The following is a 26,077-nucleotide window of genomic DNA, read 5'->3' on the forward strand; positions in this document are numbered from 1 at the left end:
TCAATAGTGTTCTCACACCTGTCCCCTCTTCTCCCTTCCTGTTACTACCACCTACCTTTATATTCTCATTATCTTTTGCCTAAGTTTGTGCAATAGCTTATATTAATCACACTCTTTGCTTTTTTTCTTTGCCCGTTTTAATTCATTTTACACAGCTCTCTCCTAATAGTCTTCCTAAAGTGTGGCTCTGGCCACATTAACCTTTTCGTTTGTTTGTTCTAACTAAAAACTTGCAGTGTTTCCTCATTACAGAGAAAATTAAATAGCAATTTCTTAGATGGGTATTCAAGGATTTCTAAAACATGGCCTCCATTCTCCTGTTCATTTGATCCGCTCATTTTCATCTATTTGAACTCCATGCTCCAAACTCTTACTTATTAGTCCTTAAACGTGAAGAACTGTGTTTTCTATTTTCTAAGCTTTTGTTCATGTAACTTCCTGCTATCTCCACTAGTAAAAACCTTTTAATCTACTGTTTTCGATCTATTATAAATGCTACTACTTCATTCAATATGTTCCTGAAGATTCCAAAATTAAGTGTGGTATTTGTACCTTTGAAGTCTCTTTACATTTAGGTTGACTTCTCTTACGACACATTTTACTGTGAGCCTTTTCAACAGATTTTATGCTTCATTGTTATCATAGAAATTATCAGTTAATTACTGAATCTTTCTAATCCAATGACTCACATTTTAATAACAATATAATAAATAACATTCTCTTGTTTAAATCTAGTCATCAGAGGGAGTTTAGGGAAAGGAAAATAGAAATAATGTTATTTTTCATACACCTACCACTTGGTGCTTGCATGAACAAAAAGAACATGTATTTTATCCTCGTCTCTATCCCACTTGCCTAAAAATTCACATTTGACAAAAATACCTTTGATTCTCATAAGCAGAAAAAAAAAGAGCTTTCAGAAGAAAGGGAGACAATTTACATGAAAATGTTTTCAGAATGTATATAAAGCCAATGATGAAGGGGAAAATTAAAAAACTGAGTCAGCAGGGGGAATCATCGATCTCAATTGCTTTGTGGCTCTCATATACTCAAGAAAAGGAGTCCAGGATTCTAATTCTGAACAAACTGCCCTATATTCTTTTCAAAAGTAAATTCTTAGAGGAAAAAACTGCCCTACCAGGTAGAGATTGAAGTCTATAAATCACTTATACTTTCAAGTATAGACAGACTTCGCAACAAGGGTTTTCTTCAATAGATAAACCAGTGCAGAATGTGCAGACAGCACTGAAATAAGATATTCTGGTTTTTGTTTCCCCTTATGGCTGTGTTTCCATGGTACCAAGCTCAGACCATCTTAACAGAATGGGACTGTGATTCTGGGAAATATGGGCTTATTTTGGAGTGTAAAAATAAGTCACCCTCCTTTAGCTATTTTTTTCAATTATTTTCTTAATAATTCTTTACATATTGTGAATTAAACACACAAAGCAAGTGGAAGGAGTCACCAAAGTCACATAATATGCACGTAAACAATCCTTCATAGTTGAGTTTGTGTCAGAACCATATGCAAATACAAGATACTTATAAAAGTGTGTAAAATTACAAACATGTGTACATATGTATCACTTATTGCATAAACATAAATTATGTCAATATTAGTATTTACATTTTAATTAATAATTACTTGGGACAGTAGCTATTTCCATTATTTTCTAATGGAAAAATAAACCACAGAGCATTATGTGCTCGCTTTCGTCATGTTTTTAAATTGTTTAAAAAAATGTTTATCTTAAACAGAGATTTCATCTATATGGAAAAAAATAGTTAAATCCTAGAAGCCCGTGTGCTACACAGATGGTACTACTGATTGGGAAATTTGGTAATATTTCTTAATCTTACTTGTTGCTGGAAGAAATTAGAGGGCAAGCACATTGCTGACAGTCATTTGGCAATCCCCTGACAATTCCATAATATCCAAGAGCACATCGTTCACAGAAGTCACCAGCAGTGTGATGTTGACAATTCTGTAAAGGAAAAGAGAGAAGTTTGTTTTTATTTACTGAGAGTTAGAATGTAATTTGTCATACAGCTTTTCACCTATAAGTATGTGTTCTCCTGTGAACACACACATATCATCGAAGGAGTTATTGATATATATATACTTTAGAGAGAGGGAGAGGGTGTGTGCAGGGCCGTGGGGTGTTGGGAGGGGGCAGAAGGAGAGAGAGAATCTTAAGCATTCTCCATGCCCAGCACAGACCCTGATTCAGGCCTCGATCTCCCAACCCTGAGATCATGACCCTGGGATCATAACCTGAGCTGAAATCAAGAGTCAGACACTTAATCAACTGAGCCACTCAGGCGCCTCTTGGTATACATATTTTAAAAGAAGTTCTTTCATAAAAGAAAACAATACCAGGCTGTCATAGCTATACTGACAATAAGAATTTCCTATCTTTTTTTTTTTTTTTCCTGTATCAATCTCTGTGTAAATTTTTTTCTTACTGTAATCTGGGGAACATACTTCACACATTGTTTTAAAGATTTTACTTATATATTTGAGACAGAATAAGAAAGAGAGAACAGGACCAAGGAGAGGGTGAGAGGGAGAAGCAGACTCCCTGCTGAGCAGGGAGCCTGATGTGGAACTTGATCCTGGGACTCCAGGATTATGACCTGAGCCACAGGCAGTCGCTTAACCAACTGAGGAACCCAGGTGTCCCTACTTCACACATTTCTATAATTTATTACATCATCTGGCCATTTATGTTTCTTCTAGAATGGTGCTAGATAAGTACTAAAAATCCTGGGACCTTGGTGAATGCCTGTCCATAGACTTTCTGAAACCTAACCAAGCATATATGTTTTAAGAGGCAACAGGAGGCAAAACAAAACAAAACAGAACAAAGGTCACCCCAGTTACTATACTAATGTTACTACTAATGTTACTACTACTAATGTTATCCATCTAATTCTTGCCAGATTTTGATAACTTTTTATAAATAGAGTGGACCCAATCTGAAACCAGGCATCCCAGGTCAAAATTTTCTTTTTCATGTTTGCATAGCAAGAGGCACTTGGGCTATGTGCTTTAAGACATTTCCAAAAGGAAATGAGAGTAGTTTCAGAATACTGTGTAGTTTTGTAATTAAAGTTCTCATAAAGCAAAATTATACTTAACACATTGCAATAATTCATGCAATGAGGGACTTAGGGAGAGCTCTATGTCAGGCCCTGAGAGGAATCAAGCAAGAGAAAAAGGTAAAATGACATCCGACTCTATACTAATTTACTTCTACTTTGGGAAAATTATTTTTAAAAATGCCAAATAAGAAACAAGGCAGCAGGAACGCAATACTGACTGTTATGTAGAGGAAATGTGATACTTGACTTGCGGAGTTGAGAAAATGGAGGAAAAAGGAGGACTATGGATTGCGTTTTTGCTTGATTTTTATAACACAGGGTTTGGAGTGGTTTATAAAAATGACTTCTTATAAAGAATCTCAGAAGAAAAGTTGAGAAGCAAAAAAGTCAGTAATAAAATGGCTGTCTATGTTATGGAACTGATCGGAGCAACTCAGCTGGAGCTACAGAAACGCCTGTAGGCTCCATATTGAACTTTGTCCACATCCCCTATGCTGGGCTTTTGGCTTCATTCAAAAGAGAAGCACATATTTGTTTTTCATGTGTGTTCTAATGGCCAAAGTTTGGTACTGTATGTGTGGTCATCGTAACACACAGTAACTGATGTCAGTTCCTCCACACTGGAATTATAAATTTTTTTAGGACTTCTCTTGACTCTTTTTTTCAGAGTTTCTGCTCTTGCATAGGGTAAAATCATGACATTACCATGATGAATTTTAGGCCATTGTTTTGGTTTTTACATTTGGGGGCTATATTTGAAAATGCATTACACCACTTACAGATGTCTTTTATAATAATGCAAAATGAATCCAGTTTCTTATATAATAGGATATTTACTTCAAATACGTTCAATCTCCACCTCTCAGCAGACGACAGTACCCTATTTTCAGAGAAGAGGAAGCACTCATTCGAGTGTTCCCTCAGATTCCTGTGAAAGACTTGCCATCTGTCTTGCAGTACTTTCCATCCTTTTAACATTTATTTCTGTCCACAGGAAATGGTGTTTGTCCTTTGTCTGAAGCGATTCTCTTCCTAAACTGGATTCCTTGCCTTTCTGCCTCCCCCTTTTCACCAGCATCTGCATTTTTCCCTTCTTTGCTCATTTTTCCTATTAGCATTTGAGGTTGGCCCAGACTTCTCTAGCTCAAAAATATCTCTGGGGCCTCAGATCTCTGGAAATTTCCATCCTATCTTTGATAAGCATTTTAAAAAGCATTGTTTACATTCCCGATTTCTATTTCCTTATCTCCCTTCAGCACTCCCCACTTTAAAAAAGTCTTCTCATGTTACCCTGACTCCAGGCTCACTGATAAGGTCTTTGTTGATAAATCCAAATTTACTGATAATAATAAGTCCTTATGATACATGAATTTTCTGCAGCAGCTAATATTTCTGGCTACTCTTTGAATTTTCTCTTCCTATAGTTTCTTTAATGGTATGGTCTGCTGATTTTTCTTCTAACTCTTCAGCTACTGTTTCTTATGCTCCTTCATGGACTCTTTCTTCCCTTCCTGTGTAGTAAGATTGGGTTCTTGATCCTACTTTGGCTGTCACTTCTTTTTTCTTTTTTCTTTTCTCACCTTTTCCCTACACATTCTACATTGGTGATCTTACCCATTACTATGACTTTTGGTTATCACCTATTTGCCAAAATCTCTAAATTTTATATATTCAAGCCAGATGTCTCTAATGAGTTCTAGACTTACATTTCCAAATGCTTCCTGGATAGATCTCACTTCATAACAAAAGCACCTTGAATTTGAAATATCAAAGATTAGCTCATCTCTCTTTAAACCTGCTAATACTTCTGTATCGTCCATCTCATCTGGGGTCACTATCACTCGCTCAATTGCCCAAGCCAGCTATTGAAAGGCCTCTCTCATCCCAGAGAGCCTATTTGATCAGTGTGTTCCATGATTCTATTACTCTCTGTTTGTTTACTTCCTTGTCCCTACTATTTTTTATCGGGCTAGTCTTATTTTTACCTGGCTTACTGGAACAGAATTTAGCTAAAGATCCTGCTTCTAATTTTATTTTTTTTAATGCAATGATTTCCCCACACTGCAATCAGAATGATCATCCTACAGAACTTTTCAAACCATGCCTTTCTCTTGCTGGAAAGTCTGCACTAGTTCTCCATTGCCCTCAGGATGAATTATATACTTTACAGAATGGCAAGAAATCCCTTTCTCATCTGCTTGCTTACCCCTCCAGCCTTACCTTTAGCCACTGCCACCTTCGTATGCTGTGTGAAAGCCATAGAGGACCATTTGAAATTCTCATATTTCATGCTTTCTCTTTCCTCTGGGACTTCTTATATGCAAAGCCCTTCACTTACCTGGTTAGCAGCTACTCAAGTCAGCTTTCATTTTAAATGTTGTTTTCTCTGATAAACTTTCCCTGATGTCCCAAGTCTGGGCTAAATGCTCCTTCTAGCTCAACACTAGACTGAATCATGGTAGTCATTTGATGACTATTCTGCATGGCTGAATGTACAATATAGGAAGTATAGATCAAACTGGTCGGTCTCCTTAAGATGAAAAAGGCCAAGTCTCAGTCTAATAACTTTATAGAAATATGATTAATAGAACAAGATAATTTGTTGTATTCTGAATTAGGATTGGTTATATAAGTACCATGATCTTCTTTTGTTCGGCCATCCAAAAGAACCAGTATTTTAGCAATAAAATAGCCATTCCATATTTAAGAACAGCATGGCAAGAGATAATGGTTCTGAGATAAATTATCCATAAATTCCAGTCTAAATCATTCAGCAAGGTGTCAAATTGTGAGTTAGCTGGAGAGTGTTTTAAGAACATATGTTACAGTTAAGTGAATAACTATGTCCCCAAAGAATAGGCAGGATCTTATACAATTATCAGCATTGCATTTAAAGATTTTATTTATTTATTTGTCAGAGAGAGAGAGAATGCACAAGCAGGCAGAGGCCGAGAGAGAAGCAGGTTCCCTACTGAGCAAGGAGCCTGATGTGGGACTCGATTCCAGAACGCTGGGATCATGACCTGAGCTGAAGGCAGTGGCTTAACTGGCTGAGCCACCCAGATGTCCCAGCATTTTGCATTTAAAAATAAACACACTGCGTAATGAATTATTTTACATAACCTAACATTAATAATTGACTCAAAACACTTAATGATAATGTTGATCATTACCAGAAATACAGAGATACAAAAATATGGTTTGCTGCTCTTACACCTGCAACTCTATATAATTTCTTCACAGATCGAGTAAATATTTTAGCCTTCTCTGGACAGTCGATCTTTTACAGAGTTGCTGACATACTAAACTTGGTTAACAAAATCAAATGTTCTGTTTAGGTCCACAAACACAACACATAAATCATGATGCTATTTTTGAAACTTTTTGACAGAGACCTTTCATATGACTTTCCTGTCTACTTTGAAGCACAATATTCACCTTCTATAGAAATTAATCTCTAGGAAAATATCCTGTATTTTAGATGTCTGATAAGAAGTTTAATTATATTCTCGGGGCGCCTGGGTGGCTCAGTGGATTAAGCTGCTGCCTTCGGCTCAGGCCATGATCTCAGGGTCCTGGGATCGAGCCCCGCATCGGGCTCTCTGCTCAGCAGGGAGCCTGCTTCCCCCTCTGTCTCTGCCTGCCTCTCTACCTACTTGTGATCTCTCTCTCTGTCAAATAAAATAAATAAATAAAATCTTTAAAAAAAAAAAAAAGAAGTTTAATTATATTCTCAAGAGTGGTAGTATACTTTCTAGTACCTTTTCAATAATAGATTAGAATATATGATATTGGTAGGGGTTTTTTGCACATGGGAAAACTGGTGGTATATATTCCTCTACTAAATCAAAATAATATAACATTAATATTATATAGTACCTTAGATCTGAGGTGAGAAGTTGCTTAACTTAGCTCTCTTTCTTTAAAGGGATGCCTACCCACTTTTTTTTTCAATACATTATTGAATGAATGGATAAGGCAGCCCTTTTCATCTTGTACAATTAGAAGCTATGAAGTTTTTCTTCATGTTGAATGAAAACACATCTCATTCTTACTTTCAGTCAATGATCCAAGTTCTGTCCTGGGAAGCTACGAAGATTAAGTCTAATTCCCATTTCTCAAGGAAAGTCCTCAAATATCTACAAAATACAATTACTTCCTAAATCTCTTCAAGTTAAACATTTAATAATCTTTATCACTCAGAATTTCTCTTAAAATAGATATTAAAGTCTCTACCTGTGATTTGAAAATACAGTGACTGTACTCCCTTCCCTGATCTGGATCTTGTATACATGACTCCCCAGTAAAGTAAAAACTCCTGTTTCACAGGAATTGTTACTACACATCATTTCCTCTGCTCTTTCCCTAAACACTAGAATATAAGCTCCTAGAGGGCAAGTCCTCTGCATTCTTCATCTCAGTATCTTTTCATCAGCTACTGCAATACCTGCACATTGGAAATATTTATTAAGTGCCACAAGAATGAATGAACAAGAAGAATGAAATGAGCCTACCTAAGTTCAGAATCTTTTATATTAATTGTTAATTGTGGTTCATATGTCTACCTGTCAGGCTCCTTCAGCTTTTTTTTTTTTTTAAAGATTTTATTTATTTATTTGACAGAGAGAGATCACAAGTAGGCAGAGAGGCAGGCAGAGAGAGAGAGGAGGAAGCAGGCTCCCTGCTGAGCAGAGAATCCGATGCGGGACTCGATCCCAGGACCCTGAGATCATGACCTGAGCCGAAAGCAGAGGCTTAACCTACTGAGCCACCCAGGCACCCCTCTTTCAGCTTCTTGACCACCATCTAATACATTAGGTAACACTTCCAGCTTTCTTTGATACATCTCATCCAAATCACTGATCACGATTTTGAACAGGGCTAGCTGAAACACAAAGCCTATGTCTCATCATTGGAGATGTGAATCTACAACCCAGCACACATTCTTCAGTGCAGAGAACCTTCTACAGTCATCAAATTTGTTAACAAGTTACTATCTGGCCCATCTCTTCAAACTTGTTTGTGAAAATATCAAGAAACATTCTATCAAATGCCTATTTAAACAAACCAGAGTTTGGATCATAGATCTGATCTTTACTGGCTTATGACTTGAGCAAATTATTTAATTTCTGTCAGCATTAGTTTATCAACTGTAAAAGAGGGAACAATTCTATTTACCACATAAGTTTCCTATAAGAATAAATGAGAAAAAAAATCTATCTACAGGGATCAGCTTTGGGTCTGGCACATATGTAAACAGGGTAGAACATTTGGGGGCTATTATTATTTTTGCTGAATTTGAGATATGATATATCACACTTTCTGATGAATTTAATATCATAATGGGATTAAGGAAGGATCTCAGGTATTTTACATACAGTAACCCTAGCAATAAGTCTCATATGTTTATTTTGAGTGAACCTATACTGATTTCTAATGAGCACTTATTTTTTCTACACTTGACAGATATTAAGTAAGCAATCTTTAAGTTTTACTGGAGATCATAATCAGTGCTTGCAAAAAAAAAAATCAATGCTTGCTACATTTTACTTTCCTTTATAAACCTGGAGTGGCATTTCATCCTATGGTAAATTTCATATTTCATGATTTTTGCAAATATTTTCCATGCTGCAGATTTTATCAGTACTCTAAGATAGAATTCACCTAAGCCTTCAAAATCAAATCATTTAATCAGATAACAGTGTATTTATTCTCTCTCACACTCTGTAGATAGCATTTTATAGTGGATTTGAAACCTGATTCTAATACATTTTAGCTAAGGCTCTGTAGGTTACTTAGATTTTCTAAGCATTAATTTTCAGAGTTGTAATACAATGCCAACAATCCCTATTTTAGTCAGATTTTTTAGATAAATTCAGTAAGGTAGGGTTTATAAAGTACCTTAAAAACAGTAGATTTTAGTTATGAGTCTGTTTACCAAATATAGGGCTAACTACTTAATCACAGATACTGGTGGTTTCAGACAACAGAGCTGATCAACAAGGATTGTTTTTTCCTTTTCATTTTAAAAAAAGAAATGATAGAATGAAAATAATATTTTCACAAATTATTTGGTCTGCAAAAAGTTATCTGAGCTTGAGGAGAATTCAACATTCCCTTTAAAAATTTTGCAAAAAATAATACTAACCACAGGGCTATAGTGTTTATATATATACAGAGAGTTGTAGATATAGATATAGACAGATACAGATGTGTGTGTTATATTAACTTGGAAATGCTATCTTTCTACTACCCATCTGTATATCTATCCATCCATCTACCTATCCATCATCTATCTACCTATCTATATCTATCATCTATCTACCTATCTACCTTCCTACTACCTGAAATTATCTACTAGGTGTATGTGTGGATCCTGAATGGCAGTTGTTTCCTCACCTCCGCTTTCCCCTGGCTTGGGGTTCAAACCACAAGAGGTTTTGCTCTTCCACTTTCCTTAAAAGTTTCCTTAAGGAAAATTTTCCTTATGGGACAATAGTACTGGGCTATTAGTAGTAACATATTTATGTGTAGGATATATTAATGCCTAGAGTGAAGCAACAGTTCTCTGATAAGTATCATTAGGAATTATGAAGAGAATAGTTATTAAGTGATGTGGATTTTATTTAAAAGGTGAAATACTTAGACTGTAAAGTTTTCTATAGTGTTATTCTTCTCTACTCCATATTTTTGAAGAACAATATGAGAAAAAAAGTGAGGAATTCTAGCATAGCACTGATCGTGATTTTTACATGTTTTGATTAATTATCACCCAATTGATTCTTGGACTATGAATGATAGATAACAGGTAGGATAATTACTATCTTCATCATCATCGTCATCACTATCACTTCTCTGGAGCTTGCCACGCACTAAGTAGTGTTCCATACCCTTTATACAATATTTCATCGAATCCTTACAAAAACTCTGAGTAGCTACGATTATTATCTTCATTTTATAAATGAAGAAACTAAGACCCCACTGATGTGACATAACTGACTGGTCTCTCACAGCCCGTAAAAGATGAAGTGAGGATTGGAACCAAAGCAGTCTGACCACACTGTCATGCTTATGATCACTTGACCCAAAGTTGAGGGCATTGCTCTGTGTAATGGTGTTCATATTAAACTGGGATCCATACTACACATAGCAAAGAAATCACTATGCTTCAGGTTCCCTCAGTTATAGCATCAGAGTAATAATAGCTATTTCCTGTGTGCCTCCTGGGGCTATTACAAACATGAACAAAGTTGCCTGAATTCTAAAGTTACGTGCTCCCTGAAGGAAAATATAAGAATTCAGAGCATAGCAACTTATACTATCTGTGCATATCTGATGTGCACATGTATTTATTTTTTACTTCATCTGGGGATATCTCAAAAAAAAAATCTGTAGCACAAAAATAGCTATAATAACCAATTGTTATAAAGAGGACAGTATAAACAATTTTTATCCTAAAAGATGAAGTTAAACTGTATCCTTTATGAATGTTTTAAAATTAATCATATGGGAGTGCCTGGGTGGCTCAGTCAGCTAAGGGTCCAACTCTTGATTTTAGCTCCAGTCATGATCTCAGGGTGTTGAGATCGAGTGCTGTGTCAGGCTTTACACTCAGCATGGAGTCTGTTTGATATTCTTTCTTTCCCTCTCCCTCACTCATGCTTTCTCTTTTTCTCTTCAAAATAAATAAATCTTAAAACAACAACAAAAATCGTATGAATTAAACATAACCTGTTAAAAAATACCAGTGAAGATTACATAAGAAGGAAGAACAATGCATTTAATTCTCACTTAAGATATATAAATTAATCCCCTTTCTTGAAATTATTTATTGAATTTTACAAGCCAACAGATTAGAGAGAGACTACTACACTGATTAGAGAGAGACTACTACATATAGTAATTGTTTCAAGAATTCAAGGATAGTTAATATTATTCAGTTATTCATCTAGTCAATAATATCATTCATCATTCTGTTTAAGGTAAAAAGAAATATATGCTCATATCTAAAATGCATATCTTTAATGCATCTTTACCTTTATTCTACTCCTCACAAGCCCATAATCAGTTTTAATATCCTATCTTGACTGAAAGGGAGTATCCTTAAGTCAAGAAAAAAAAGAAGTTTTCTAAACATGATAAAGAATAATTATCTTCAGCTAACCACTAGCATCATACTTTGTGACAAAAGACTTGAGGCATTCATATTAAAATTAGGAATAAAATAGGAAACTAATTACCCTCCTATTTAACATTTTTAGAAGACTTAAGGCAAAAACATAACCTATTATATCAGGTATACCTTCTGGCAAGGAAAAGCACAATTATAACTATCTGTAAATAATATTATTATAAATATAAAAATAACTGAAAGAATCAACTGAGAAATTTCTAAAACTAAAAAAGTGGTTGGATATCAAAAATCAATTCTGTTAATGTTTATCAGTAATGACAAGTTAGTAAATATATCGAAACAGAAAAAAATGTAACGTTCACCATTGAAGTAAAAATGTAAGATATATAGAAATAAGTTTAATATAAGAAATGTGTAATTTATATAGGTAATAATAAAAACAGTATACTCTGAGACACAAAATGGTTTGAATGGAGAAGAATATTATACTCCGAGGTTGAGGGAAGATAACTGATTAGTGTAAAAACAGCAATTCTTTACATATAGGTTTAATGCCATTCCAATAAAAATTCCAGTAACATTTTTTGGAGAAGAGATTGAAACTGTGAATCAGAATGTTGTCTGGAAGGATATGTAATTACATCTAGTCAAGAAATTAGAAAAAGAAGAAACGCCTTAGTTTGCCATATTTTTTAAAAAAGATTTTATTTATTTGAGAGAGAGAGAGTGAGTGGGGGGGGTGGAGGAGAGGCAAAGGGAGAGGCAGACTCCCACTGAGCAGGGAGCCCCATGTGGGGCCTGATTCCAGGACCTGGGGATCATGACCTGAGCCAAAGGCAGATGCTTAACAGACTGAGCCAAGCACCCCTACTTTGCCAGATATTATGACTTGTATAAAATGAACTTGATCAGAGCACCCTAATAAGAGCTAGAAGGTAAATAGCTCAGAATAGATGATCCTTTAAGCATATCTTAATATGGATAAAACAAATTTGTATAAATTCAGATACCATGATGTATTAAGGAGAAAAGGAAATGTTAATACATGAAAGTTTCTTTAAAGTAATAGGTAATGGGAATTAAGGAGGGCACATGATGTAATGAGCACTGGGAGTTATATGCTGTTGGTGAATTACTGAACTCTACATCTGAAATTAATGATATACTTATGTTAACAAATTGCATTTAAATAAAATAAGTAAAAATAAATAAAATTTTAAAAAAGTAATATATATCTGAAGAAAGATACTGCCTCATACCAGGATAAATTCTAGAGAAATTAAATACCTGGTCTAAAATTTAATCACAGAAACAATGGTAAATACCATGGTTTCTCAGTGTAGGTACTGAAAGGTATGTGCTTGGGTAAGATAACCTTGCGAATGAGTATAAGTTAGAGAAGCAAACTGTTTCAAGGATTAAATCTTAGGACCCCCAGTATGTAGATCTCAGGTATGGAGGAAAATATAGCAATGAAGACAGAAGGAGTAGTCACCTGATTTAGAAATCCCTGGAAGAGCATGTCCAGGGAAGTCAAGTGAACAAAAAGTTTTAAGAAGAATGGCTGATTTAGGGGTGCCTAGGTGGCTCAGTGGATTAAAGCCTCTGCCTTTGGCTCGGGTCGTGATCTCAGGGTCCTGGGATCAAGCCCTGCATTGGGCTCTCTTCTCAGCAGGGGGCCTGCTTCCCTCTCTCACTCTGCCTGCCTCTCTGCCTACTTGTGGTCTCTGTCTGTCAAATAAATAAATAAAATCTTAAAAAAAATGCTACTGATTGATCAAGAAAGATGAAGACTGATGTCTGACTATTAGTTAACTGGTTAGTACAGTGGCAGGGGTAAAAGCCCGATTTTAGTAATTCAAGAGAGAATGGAGGAAACTACAGAAGGAGTATAAATAACTCCTCACTGTACATAAGGAGAGGAATTAAGTAGTAGAAGTCAATAGGGAAAGTGAAGTCAAGAGAGTTTGCTTTTATTCTTTTTTTTTTTTGTTATGTTTTTAAAGATCTGTCCATTTATGGGATGCTTGGGTGACTCAAATGATTTAATATCCAACTCTATTTTGGCTCAAGTAATGATCTCAGGTCCTGGGATTAAGCCCTGAGTGGGGTTCCATGCTCACTCTGGAATCTGCTTAAGATTCTCTCTTGCTCTCCTTCTGCCCCTCTCCCTGTACATGCTCTATCTCTAAAATAAATAAATTAAATATTTAAAAATTCATCCACTTATTTTAGAGATAGAGAGAGCATGTGCACATACATGTACATGGTGGGAGAGGCAGATGGAGAGAATCTTTCAGCAGATTCTCCACTGAGCATGGAGCCAGACACATGGCTCAATCCCATGACCCATGAGATTTGAACCTGAGCAAAATCCAAGAGTCTGTTGCTCAACCAACTGTGCCACCCAGGTGCCTCTATTTTTGGGTTTTTTTGTTTGTTTGTTTGTTTCCACATTTTTATTATTTTTTTAAGATAGCAGAAGAAACAAAAAGTGATGATGCAAGAGAGAAGTGGAAATAGGGATGGGCAGAATGATGTCCTTGAGCAAGAGAAAGGGCTGGGATCCAGAGCATAAGCGCAGATGTGGTCTAGAAACAAGAAAAGTTCATCCAAAATGATGAAGAGTCAGAGTAACTGCACACAGATGCAGAATGGTGGGTACATGTGGTAATGGGGGATTCTATTAGTTCTCTTCCAACTACTCCTAATCTTTCAATGAAATGAAAGCATGACCATCTACTGAGAGTAAGGCTGGAAAACGGTTGGGGGAGGGGTTTGAGGGCTTGAAGGAGAAGGTATGAAATAATCATCCAGAAATGTGGGAGAGGGAATGGACTGAAGTAGAGTGATATGATTGCAGAGTAGCACAAAGGGTCAATCTGAAGTGAGCAATCATCGATTTATGGTGAGACTAGACAGCATAGTTACCTGTTTCTCAGCAGCCACATTCAGCTTAGAAGGCACAGGTATGGAGCCGGAGGATGTAATGAGTGTTAGAATTAACTGAATGAAAACAAGTAAAGGAGTTGCAAGAGAAATGAACATTATAAGGAAGTGATACTAAAGAGGGGTCATGAATATTAAGCTGGTTGAGAAAGGGAGGACCTGAGGGAGCCAAGGAGCAATGAAAAGCCATGAGCACCAACGGTGACACCAAAAAGGTTGGAACTGATATATCAAGAAGAAGTGAACTGGAGAGAAAACAGATGATGGCTGAAGAAGAAGACAGTTGACCTGGGACTGTGGAGGCATTGCACTTTCTTGTAATGACAAGTTCAGGAGCAGCACTATGGAGTGAGGACAAGAAGCAGAGTTAAGGGTATGGAAGAGTTAATGTCATGAACACTAAAATCACCGAGGATTATGATAAGAATAGTGCTAGAGAGAATGGCAATGATAAAGAGGAAAGATCTTCAAGGAATGAATGAGGTGGATGCCCTGAGGGTTAGTAGAGAACAGGGACGAGCAGGTATGGTGGGCAAATAGATAGGGGCATGTGATTCAAAGCCACGTGTTGTAATGGGGGAGAAAGGAAGATGATAGGGAAATGGTGGTGAGGAGTAAGGACTCCTGCTTCCTTTCAGACTCAGGTAAATGCAGAGTGTGAGGCAAGAGCTACCCCTTGGAAGGCTCTAGGGGGAGCGGTATGTCGGGGACAGCAAAACGAAGAGAACTCTAAAGGAAGAGGGAGAATATGTAGTGGAATTTGCTGAGTTTCCACTTTGAGTTCCAGAAGCCTCACTGGAGGGGTTTCAGTAGATGAGCAGAGGTGGGAAACGGGTTTAGCAAATCTGGTGTCCAGACCTGTGTGAGGATTAGAGTCTGGGGAACTCTGTCTTGTGACATGGCAAACCTAAATTTCTTGGAGTCCTGACTGTTTCAAGGTAGGTTAGCAGTGTTAGAGGGCAGGCTATTAGCATGAATATAACAACAACAACAACAAAAAACAAGAGTAGCTTGGAACCACTTCTATGGGAAGTGCTTAAATTATGGGCTATCTAATCAAAGACTAAACATTTCAAAGAACATCAAGCAACCTAACACATTCAGAATAGGTACATTTAAAAAGCGGAACATAAAACAGCACCTATGGTATTATATAAATCTTATGTATAAACACATGCATAAAATTCATAGAACTCTAATACCTAAAATATTAAATGTTTAGTTGAATTTTCGGTGACTTTTATCTTTTCAAAATTTTTTTATCATTTCCAAATTTTTAGTAAGTTTATTTTTGCATGTAATCAGAAAAAAAACCCTCATATGATTTTTAAATAAATCTTAGTGTCCTCAGGTGTTCTCCTAAACTGCTATTAATATTTTATTTCTTGACATGAGCAGTGGCTTTTCCAATGATCAATTTTTAATTACTTTAAAAAATGTATAATATGGTTAATGTTTTTTTTCCCATGTTTTATTTCACACACACACACACACACACACACACACAAAGTTCCCTGTCACTTAGATCGTTCGCCTCTGCACATGGTCTCTGAGCATGTGTAAAGATAAATGAGCACATGGACCTTATTCAAGAAAGACACAGGTAAATACCTGGCATTTGGAGGTTTCAGGGTCACACAGGGTGCTGTGTCCATTACACTGACATGGAACGCAGGTGCCCAGAGTTGGTCTAGGAGTGTGGCTACCCGGCTCAGACTGCAGGCGATAAAATCCTGGCATGCATGTCTAAAAGAAAAGGAAAGCAATTAAGACAATCTAATTATGAATCTTGGTTTAGCAATACTTGGGTTCCTTGGTGGTGAAAAAGGACTTCTTTCCTTCTACCTGAATTAAAGGCAACATCACTTCTAAACACAAGGACCAGTTTTGATTCCTAATGTGTATTTCTGTGTGGTTCTTAACATATACAGAAGGCATCCTAGACCTCAAATCTTGGCAAAGGAGAACTGTCATTTACATATACCACTCAATCTGAAAAAGCTTCAAATAGTCTTTTTCTTGAGAAAGAGGTTTGTTTTTTAATAAAATTGTCATTTGGACTAAAGAGAGAATTCCAATGTCCTTGACAACTTAAAATCTGCTTCTGCTATGCTTGATGGATAACTAATGTCCAATGAGACTCAGAGAAGTATTAAATAAATAGAAAAGTGTCATGGTTGCATTTTTTATATTGATATAATTTAAAGATGATAAAAGCAAGAAACTTAAAATCCTCATGTCTTGGGAATATTAGGCCACCAATAAAACTTATCTTTCCCTGATCTATTTTTTTCATTTTGCAATAAAAATCCTAGAGCAAACAGAAAACTGCTAGCAAAGCTGACATATGCAGAATCAAGACTTCCATCTTCATTCGGGTTTATTATGCAAATGTATAAAAAAAAAATCTCTGGCTTTCAGGAAGGAAGCCTGTAGCCCCTGAAGAGGTAATGAGAGTGGTCTTGGGTTCCAAGCTCAGTCCTCTTGATATGCAAAGCTACTGCATTTATTAGACATTGTTTGATTTATGAGTGAGAAGTAAGACTTAGTTCCTCAGATCCTAATGAAGTTTATAAAGGGTCTGTTTTAACATCTTGACTATGTAGGAATTTTTTTTTTTTTTTAAATAGCATATCTTATTCCCATTGATGGAAGAATGATCGCTGAGTAAGCAGGAAAAAACCATATGCAATATGAACTTCCTAACGCCTCTGTTTTCTTTTGGTTGTGGCCTAGGTCCTCCAGAGTTGTATTTGCAAAAAGGCTCCTTGGAAAAAGAAAAAGATCAATAGTCAGTCTTCCCTCGCTTATTTTGATTTAGATACTGAAAAAGTACCTCAATTTAGCATTCAATGGGGTCTCTCTGCTTTTATCACAGCCTACAAGAAATTTTAATGAGATTAAATAATATCCCAGCTTTGAGCAAGCTGATAAAGAAAGTCAGGGAGAGTATTCAAAATATTTTGAGTCTCATTTGTCTTATGGTGGACTTCAACATATATTTTAATATTTATTCATATTATTTAAAATCAAGGTTCATATTGCTCTATTGTTATCAAATAAGGTCTAGAAATTATGGCTGAGAAATTAATTTAAGAAACTGAAGAAACCATTCAAAGTATATTTAGAGATATTTCTCAGTATGAGTAGCTCCAGCTCTTTGATATGCTGATTAAAGAATAAAACTGGATTTTCTTTACCTGGATTTCATCCTTGGATACCTATATAATTATTGTTATCTTACTGGTGTATTTGCTTTGGTGTGTATGTGTGTCTATGTGTCTGTGTCTGTGTGTGTAAACATGCAAATCACACAGAGAGTTTTTGTAGCTCCATTTTATACCTCAAACAGAAGTTTAAAACAAGTCTCAGAGGAAGAATAAAGTTCAGAAATAGGAATTTTCATTGAGGAATTACATATAATTCAGTGTTATAAACTGAAATCTGAAGGTCAGTGGGCAGGTGAAGTTTACTCTAACACACCCAATTACCCTTATTACCATGACTCTTCCCAGGAAAGAGAGCAGGATGAAGCAGAAAAGCACCTGTGATAGGAGTCTGAGCCTGAGCTCCCAGTGGAGCTCTGCACGGAAGCTTCTAGACCTGTCTCTGTGGTTCCCAACCTTGATGCACATAAAATCATCCGAGGAGTTTTAAAAGCTACCTGGCTCCACCTCCAGAAATTCTTTTTTTTTTTTTAACTTTTAATTTTTTCAAAAGATTTTATTTATTTATTTGAGAGAGAGAGAGTGGGGAGAGGCAGAGGGAGAAAGAAAGAATCTCAAGCAGACTCCCCATCCAGTGAGGAGCCTCCTGTGGGTTTTGATCCCATGAACCTGAGATCACCACCTGAGCGGAAGCCAGGAGTCGTATGCTCAACTGACTGAGCCACGCAGGTACCACCACCTCTAGAAATTCTCACTAAACGGGTAGAGAGTAGGGTCAGGGTTTGTTTCAAAACTCCTAGATGGGTGTAATAAGCAGTCAGAATGGAGAATCACTGGTACGTGCCTCACTCTGCTGGTAATGTGTGCCTTTTAAAGGGCTGTGACACAGACTGTGACACAATGAATACGGAAGCCTTGATTTTACAAGTTAACTTTTTTCTAAGGGATACAGGGGAGTTGCATGGCATCATTGAGAATGTGGTTTTCACCACCCAAAAAATGAGCAGGTGTATTAACTCCGATGATTTGTGAATCTTTTAGTGCTAACACTGTAGATCAGATTCCTAAGCTGGCAAAGTAAGAGACAATGCAAGAGTTAGAACCTTAAAATACTCTTAAAGGAATTGGATATATTTATTCCATTTTAATCCCCTTCTTTCTTAGATCTGTTTTGTATTTATTCTTTCCACTTTTTGGTATTTTTGAGTCTTTCAATATCAAATGTTCTCAGTGAACTGAGGCAACATTTATGAAATGATCATGCTTGAGTCAGAATAAAAAAGGAAAGATAATAGCATTTTTTCAAGTCCTATCTACAATCCTTCCTGAAACAAATGGAGAATTTAAAAAAAACAAATAAACACTGTTCCTTTTTTCCTAACTCAAACTTTTACAAAGTTCTCTTTCCTTGTGCTAGAGTTATTCATAGAGTTATTCATTGTCTTCTGCTGTCTTTCTATCTTTATTTTCATAATATGGCATTTCATCAAAATGTTCAAGTCTCATTTGCACAACAATGTGAGAGGATGGAGACAAAGAGAATAGAGAACCCACAGGTCCAGGTGCAGAGTTACACAACATCTCCCACCTCTCTCCTCAGACTTTAACAAGAACAACACTTGTGCCTGTTGCCTGTGGAAACCCTATCTTATATCCTCATGGGGGTTTCACAATCAGGCAATCCTCAGTTTCATTCTTGTTCATCGCTTACTAATATGATTTTATGCAGGTGTTGAATACTGCAGGCTTCAGTTTCCTCAACTGGGATATGAAGATGTTGTAGAACATTAGAGTTAAGGATGTAAGTGCATCTAGGTTTTTTGAAACAGACTTAATCGTGCTCAAATTGCAGTTTTGCTGTTTTCTAGTTGTGTGGTTGTGGGCAGGTTCTGTAACTTGCCTGGGCTTCCATTTCCTCATCCATAACATGGGGATCATAATACGTACTCAGTGCTTGGTGTTTTGCAGGATACAATAAGCATTCAGTAAACGGTAAGTTGGTTTTTTTGTTGTGAGTATTAAAGAAGGTAATGTATGTTTGGAGCTTCACATACAATAAATCAACAGAGATGCCTCTATTCCAGATAATTTTTTAAATACAGTCATTGAAGACAGACTAAAAATAAAAACAGCAGTAATTGTTTTACATTGCATTGGGTAACAGAATATCCATGTCTGCCTACTTATCCATACCATGTGCCTTAATATTTTTATGCACATGAAAGCAATCTCTGGGTCTTCCATGTATAATAAAACTGGTAAAAGGTATCCCAAGCAAAATGTGCATATGGAAGAAAAAATGTCTATTTTCACTATTTTGTCTTATGAGTTTTATGACTTGATAATAGGTGTACATTTTGGGGAGATGTAAAAAATTATTTTTTAGTAGCCAAAAGTTACAGCTTCTCAGTGGTGACCCAGTAGACAACAGCCATTCAACGGTGAGCCAGAAGCCCTGTTACAACATGAGGGTGAGGAGAGAGAGGTTGAACTGCAAACATATGATCTAGAGATCATCTGCAAGTATTTGATCAACATGATCTAATTGTAGAGAACCACATACTCACTGCTATTTCCAGTTCTACATACAACCCAACCTGAGTTTAGGTCAGTTTAAGTCAGTTGGACAATCATGTGAACTCAGACAATGGTGAGAACCAGCTATAATCTCAGTGGCTCCCACACCAACAAATGTGGTAAGGAAACTGAGTCTTTATTTGACTTCTAAAGGTAATCTGATCTTTACTTTAAATCATAGGTTGTAACAAACGCGTATTTCTAGAACTAACATTCTCAATGAACAGGATGCCGAAGCATCATGAGATGACAGGTAACAGGCAAAGGGTAAGTGTCTTCAAATTGGCTATTATTGGCCATAACTAACACTTAATTCTATTTATTTGCAACCACATTTTGGGTGAAAACAGGAAATGAAGAGCTTGTAAATACAAATGTCTCTAGAATACCATACATTTGGCAAAAATATTGTAAAGGAATTGCTTTGTGTATTCAAGACCCAAAGCATATGTTACTGGAATGGGAGGTATTATTTCAGAACTGTCCTTAGCTGTTGCTTCGATGATTAGATTTTATGCTTGGGTAATTACACTTTAGAATCAAGATGAATTATAAATAAGATGTATAATGGATTAGAAGCAATGGGATGTGGAGAACACCTCAGGCACCTTATTATGAGAGATAGGCCTTTATCCCCATAATCTCAACACTAGGATATTACTGTAATTATTGTCTGTAAATAGGAGCTTAAGTGAAATTCACAGGACATAGGTGAAGCCACCAATGCAGATGTTGGTTTGTATGTGTTCCTAGTTTTCTTAATCTTCTTCATTTATAAGTTTCTTTATTTGTGCTAATATGTATTTTCATATAATGATGGAAAATTACTAAGATTAATGGAAAAGCATGTTTTAGAATATGCTATTGAAAAAGCCTACCAATCACAGTAAAAAGAGTTTTTAACATTTAAAATATGGAATGGAAGGTAGACTGCATTAAAACACTTTGCTACTCTACTCATATTTTATTTGTAAATGAACAGTGTTCTTTTTAAATACATGCAGAAAAAAATATAGCTGCGGTATAGCTTTCTCTTCAAGATGGTTAAAGATCAATCTTGACTACTTACTTAATACCTTTCATAGCTAAATAATATAGCAGAACCAGAGAATTTTAGAACTTCAAACCCAACCTGTTATTTTATAGATTGGATAACTATAGAGCAATGAAGGCCTATAACAATTAAAGAATTTACCAAGGTCAAACAGTAAACCAAAGGTATAGCCATATGCTTCTTGGGAAAAAATTCCACTTGTGTAGAAAAATCTCAAATCCTTCTGTCTTCTTCCTTTAACTCTTTCATGCTCTTTGGAAAGGCAGCCACATTCACGGTCTCATTGTTTACATCTACACTGTGTGTGCATATGTGTATTTTGGTTTGTTATGCATCTAACTGTGATATGTATGTGTACAAGTGCCTATATGTATAGGTAGGAGTTATGATTTCAAAATGAGGTAGACTATTTGATTATTTATTACATCAAAATAGACACAGTCATATGAATATTGCCTTTTGGAGCAGCCACAAAGTTATAAAATTATTCCAAGTATGTTTCAAAGATATTTGCAGTTGTTCTTTTGAAATTGTTCTCTGAACAACATGGAATTTATATAACGGTAATGAAGTTGAATAGCATTTCAGTTTATAATAGGGCTTTCACACACATATTTGTTTTAATTATTATTTTTTATTATGTTATGTTAGTCACCATACAGCACGTCATTAGTTTTTGATGTAGTGTTCCAGGATTCATTGTTTATGTATAACACCCAGTGCTCCATGCAATACATGTTCTCATTTAAATCAATCCTCATGATGATTCTACAAGTAAAAATCCTAAGGGCCAGTAACAAACCCTGAATGCGCTGTCCCAGCTATGGAGCTAGGGAGGATTCACTGAAACCAAACTCCTTTTCTTTTCACTATAGCATGCTACATCTCAAGAAAATTATATTATTTTTAAGTTACTTTAGTTTTGAGCTGGTGCCATCACCTGCCTTATGAGCCATACTCAATAAAACTCATCAAATCCTGTTTACAAAAGATGCATACTGTTTTCTATAAAGAAATCAGTGCATGGATATATAACTAATTATTCCACAATAATTCTATTAACATCAACCAGCATTGACTACTACTGTAATAGTGCTCTAGGGCCATAGCTCATTTTGTCTTCATATGATTCATCAGCTGCTGGTGGGAGAGGTATTAAGCATATCTAACCAGCTATGCCATGGGCCTCAATCAATGTGCCTACCAGGAAGGCATCTCCGCTGCAGGGCTGGAGAAGATCTTGGTTACCCTTCCTTTGCTTTTGGTTGTTGCACTTTGGGGAGGACTACAGGTCTGCAGGAGACGGGTGAGTGTGGTGGCAGTAAGGGACTTGGAGGTTTACCAGCTGAAGCCCAAAGAGGTTTAGTAAATCGTGCAAGGTCTCAGTCCTGGTAGAGAGTGAAGTCAAGATTCCAACTCAGGCCAGTTTCCCACCTATTCTTCTTTCCCCCTATATTATATTCTTCCTATTAATACTTAATATTTGCAAAAGTCAAACAGACTTCCAGAGGATAAAGATCTAGAAAATATGCCAGTTTTAAAGATAATCAGGGGAAACTCTCAGAGAGCAAAAGCAATTTAAAAAAATATATAATGACTGGATGATAGTGGCATTGTGGGAACAGTACATGTCCTTCTGAGAAGCTTATGTTGAAGGGAACAGTCTGCTATTCAGTGCCTGTGTTTTGTCATGTTCCGTATAAAAACAATCTTTCAAAACCCAATATAATCCTATCTCATAATCACTGCAGCTTAAATGTCTTTAGCCATTCAGAAGAGGTGGTGAGAAAATGGCTCAGATATAATAAAGGTGCCTTATGAAAACATTCTTATTTCTTGACTGCTCTGTATTTTTACAAATCTTTTAATTTTCATCAAATATTACCCTTCAGATGTGATTCCTACTTCTAGGTCACAATAACACCATACTCATCTCATGGTGTTTCATGCTGTGAGTGGAAGTTAAAAAAAAAAAAAATAGGTTAAGGATATGCAATGAACAAGGAAAACTGATTGCACCCAGACTAGTTCTGAAAGTTATTTCTGTTTGGCTGGTTAGGTGAGTTGAGCTTATGCAGGTTAGCAGTAGTCAGCTTACCTCACAAGACAAACCAGAATAGCCTGGGGGACAATCACATCTTTCTATCAAGCGAGCTGGAGGCGTCACCGCTGTTATGCCTCCTTGTTCGGCTACCTCCATCGAGATCTCAGAAATCCTGCAAACAGTGAGTATACTTAGATTATCACACCAGTAAATTAAGCTCATGTCATAAACACCCAATCCTACAAAAAGAGTCTTCTCAGGTTTTTGACAATAACCTCAAGCCTGTCTTATGGTTTTCAAGTTGCCTAAATCCAGGGACTCACACGCAACATCATATCCCTGCATCTTGCCTTCCTCAAAGGCTGGGATTACACATTAGCAAAATATTCACATAAATCATAAGGAGTTTAGTAAATTAGATGTCTGATGTCCTGTGGAGAAGTTATTATAAGGATCTTTTCCCCCACATTTTAAAATGTGAGTGGCTTCAGGTAGACATGGGCAATTAATTAGACATTTATATTCCTTCAAACAGACAAACCAAGGTCATTCCCCATTAGAATATCTCCTGTGGTCACTAGTGAAATTGCTTTTAATTTACAACTAGCCCGATTTCTTCCTCTTGAGTCTGGCTGTCCTTTCAAGAACTTCAGAAAACCGTAAAGAAAACAATGATTGAAGATAATCCAGTAATATTGATCTTACTGGATAAAGGAAAAGGAAGATTTCAGATTAGTGACTTTGTTCATTTTATTAAATAAATCCTTCAACGAACTTAACTCACCCTTCCTATTGGTAGGAAGGTCCTTATAGTTGAAAAAAATATATTCCTAGTGAAAATGTTGATACCTTTTACGTTCACTTGAAATGAAGCATTAAAAAATATATGCGGTCCATAAACTCAGACTATTTCATGACTGACTAACTGGTAACATGAAATGTTCTGCAAATAAACTTTTAAATGAGAAAATGAATAGTTTTTCTTCACCAAAAGTCACCTCCAATAGCTTGAGGAGCTTGAATCATAAACTTTATAACAAGCATAGGTAGGTTTTATTGACAATGAATTATGAATGCACACCCTGACTTCGTAGATTGTAATCTGCACTCTGAAGATCAGTCAGCCTTTATGAAACACATGTTCAATTAAAATTCAGATTTCACTCTCCCCTCCTTCTAGTTAACAAAGCTGTTTGATCTATAAACAAACCACGCCCCTCCTGTAAGGAAGACTACCTTCATGTCCCCCTGGATTCTCTGTGGGAGTGAGAAGGTCACTTGAGGTTTGTTCGTGAGTCCTCTCTGTTGGCATTGTGTGGTATTTCATAACATGAGGAGTTGCTAACATCATCTTTCCTTCTCTCCCACACGCACACACACAACAAGCTAGTGAGTATTTAAAAAACTGAGTAAAACTTGAATTGTGTGTCAACAACAGATATTTCTGCAATGCACCTGGTTTTTCTCAGGGGATAAAAGAGCAATTATTTTGCTTGAATCAGGGATTTGGGCTAACTCAGGCTTCTATTTAAGTGAATACTGAAATGCAAAGTTGTTATGTCCTTGAAATGAATGTAAGAGAAGACAAAAGTGAAGAAAAAAAGGCAATGTCAGCATTGACATTATGTAAGTCTCAAACTACATGTAAAACTCTCAAACGCTCTGCTTCTGAGACTATTTTATTTGTAACTGAACAAAGATGCAGGGTTATGTTCTAACTATTTTAGAGGGAAGATTCAAATATATTTTTCACTATATATTGACTATATATATTTTTTATATGTTGACTATATATATGCATATATATGCACATATATGACTATATATTAACTATATATAAATATATATATTTCACTATATTTGACTATATATTGTCACAATTCTACTGCATTAGAAAATTAAGTGCTGATCCATTGCTTTCTTTATTCTTATTGTTGATAGTCAATGGCTTTAATTTTTATTAAGCTTTGAACAAGTGATTTATTTATTGATTGATCCTTAAGCTTCACAAAATGACCTCTTAAACCAAAGAATTTTATTTAGGGAGGTCTATGAATCATATAAGAGAAAGGACTTATGGGGCTGGGTGGGGGAAGACCAAAATAAAGGTGGTCTTTCCCCCATAAAATGGAATCAGTATGAGGGAAGGAAAGAAAGTAAAATGAAAAACGGATGACAATATATTTTCTATCAGTTCCACTAACCAAATGTTCCACGTGCTACCAAACTCACTGTGGTATGGAAGAATTTGCAAAATAATTATTTATTTCCACCCTCACAAATTTATCTGCTGTCTCCCAGGACATACAAACATGTCTTGGCTTCTGCCACCTGATTTACACTTGATATTTTCATATAATTAATGATATTGCTGACAGTATATTTTTGATGCATGCCTTTATTTTTAAATTATTTCACATAAAATAATCTTAGAAGTGAGAAATAGGAAAAAGGCATGAAAGAGATACAAATTTGAAAGTGAATTTTGATTTTTGATTTATTCTTTTACCCAAAGTCCCTACTTATGGTACAATCAGAAGAACGATATGGAGCTTTTGCAACAAAGAACAAAAATCTATGTTTCTTGTAGTCTAAACATCCAAAATATGGGATTTATATATTCACTGACTGTCAATAAGGGACTTCACAATTGCTTTATTTTTTTCTAAACTGATCTACAAATTTATTACATAATACTGTTTTCAAGCAGGAAATGATAGAGAAACTGACATGCCAGAGAAAGTGAGACCCTGTGTCGGAACTCAACTTTCTGCTTCCAATAAAGGAAATTTAGCTACAAGTGAGCAATTCCTCATTTTAACTCATTGGCTAAATTGTCCCTTCCACTCTAGAAAATGATCATGTGTGCTCATGTTGAAATCTGGCTTCTCCATTATCTACTTTTTCTTTATCCTATTCTTTTTAATGTATATCTTGCTATAAACCCCTTTCCCTCAGGGTTTGTGAACATGTTTACTCCTTATTATCTCATTCCTCCCTTTTATATTTTTGTTCATGGAAAATAATAGTCTATACCCATACTCTTA

General features: G+C 36.0%; 1 protein-coding gene across 5 annotated transcripts in view; it reads right to left on the bottom strand.

Annotated features, from left to right (window-relative positions):
- The window catches only part of LOC116588466 (laminin subunit alpha-2), a 640,912-nt gene that overhangs the window by 201,746 nt on the left and 413,089 nt on the right, over positions 1 to 26,077 (bottom strand). For all 5 annotated transcript variants that reach the window (XM_032339558.1, XM_032339559.1, XM_032339557.1 and 2 more), the window contains 3 exons: positions 23,085 to 23,202; positions 15,800 to 15,934; positions 1,861 to 1,985 (listed from right to left, as the gene is read on the bottom strand). In XM_032339558.1, coding sequence (XP_032195449.1) covers positions 1,861 to 1,985; positions 15,800 to 15,934; positions 23,085 to 23,202 — 378 coding nt within the window. The remainder of the gene's footprint in view (positions 1 to 1,860; positions 1,986 to 15,799; positions 15,935 to 23,084; positions 23,203 to 26,077) is intronic.

Source organism: Mustela erminea, chromosome 4 (assembly GCF_009829155.1).
Source record: "Mustela erminea isolate mMusErm1 chromosome 4, mMusErm1.Pri, whole genome shotgun sequence".
Taxonomy (NCBI): domain Eukaryota; kingdom Metazoa; phylum Chordata; class Mammalia; order Carnivora; family Mustelidae; genus Mustela; species Mustela erminea.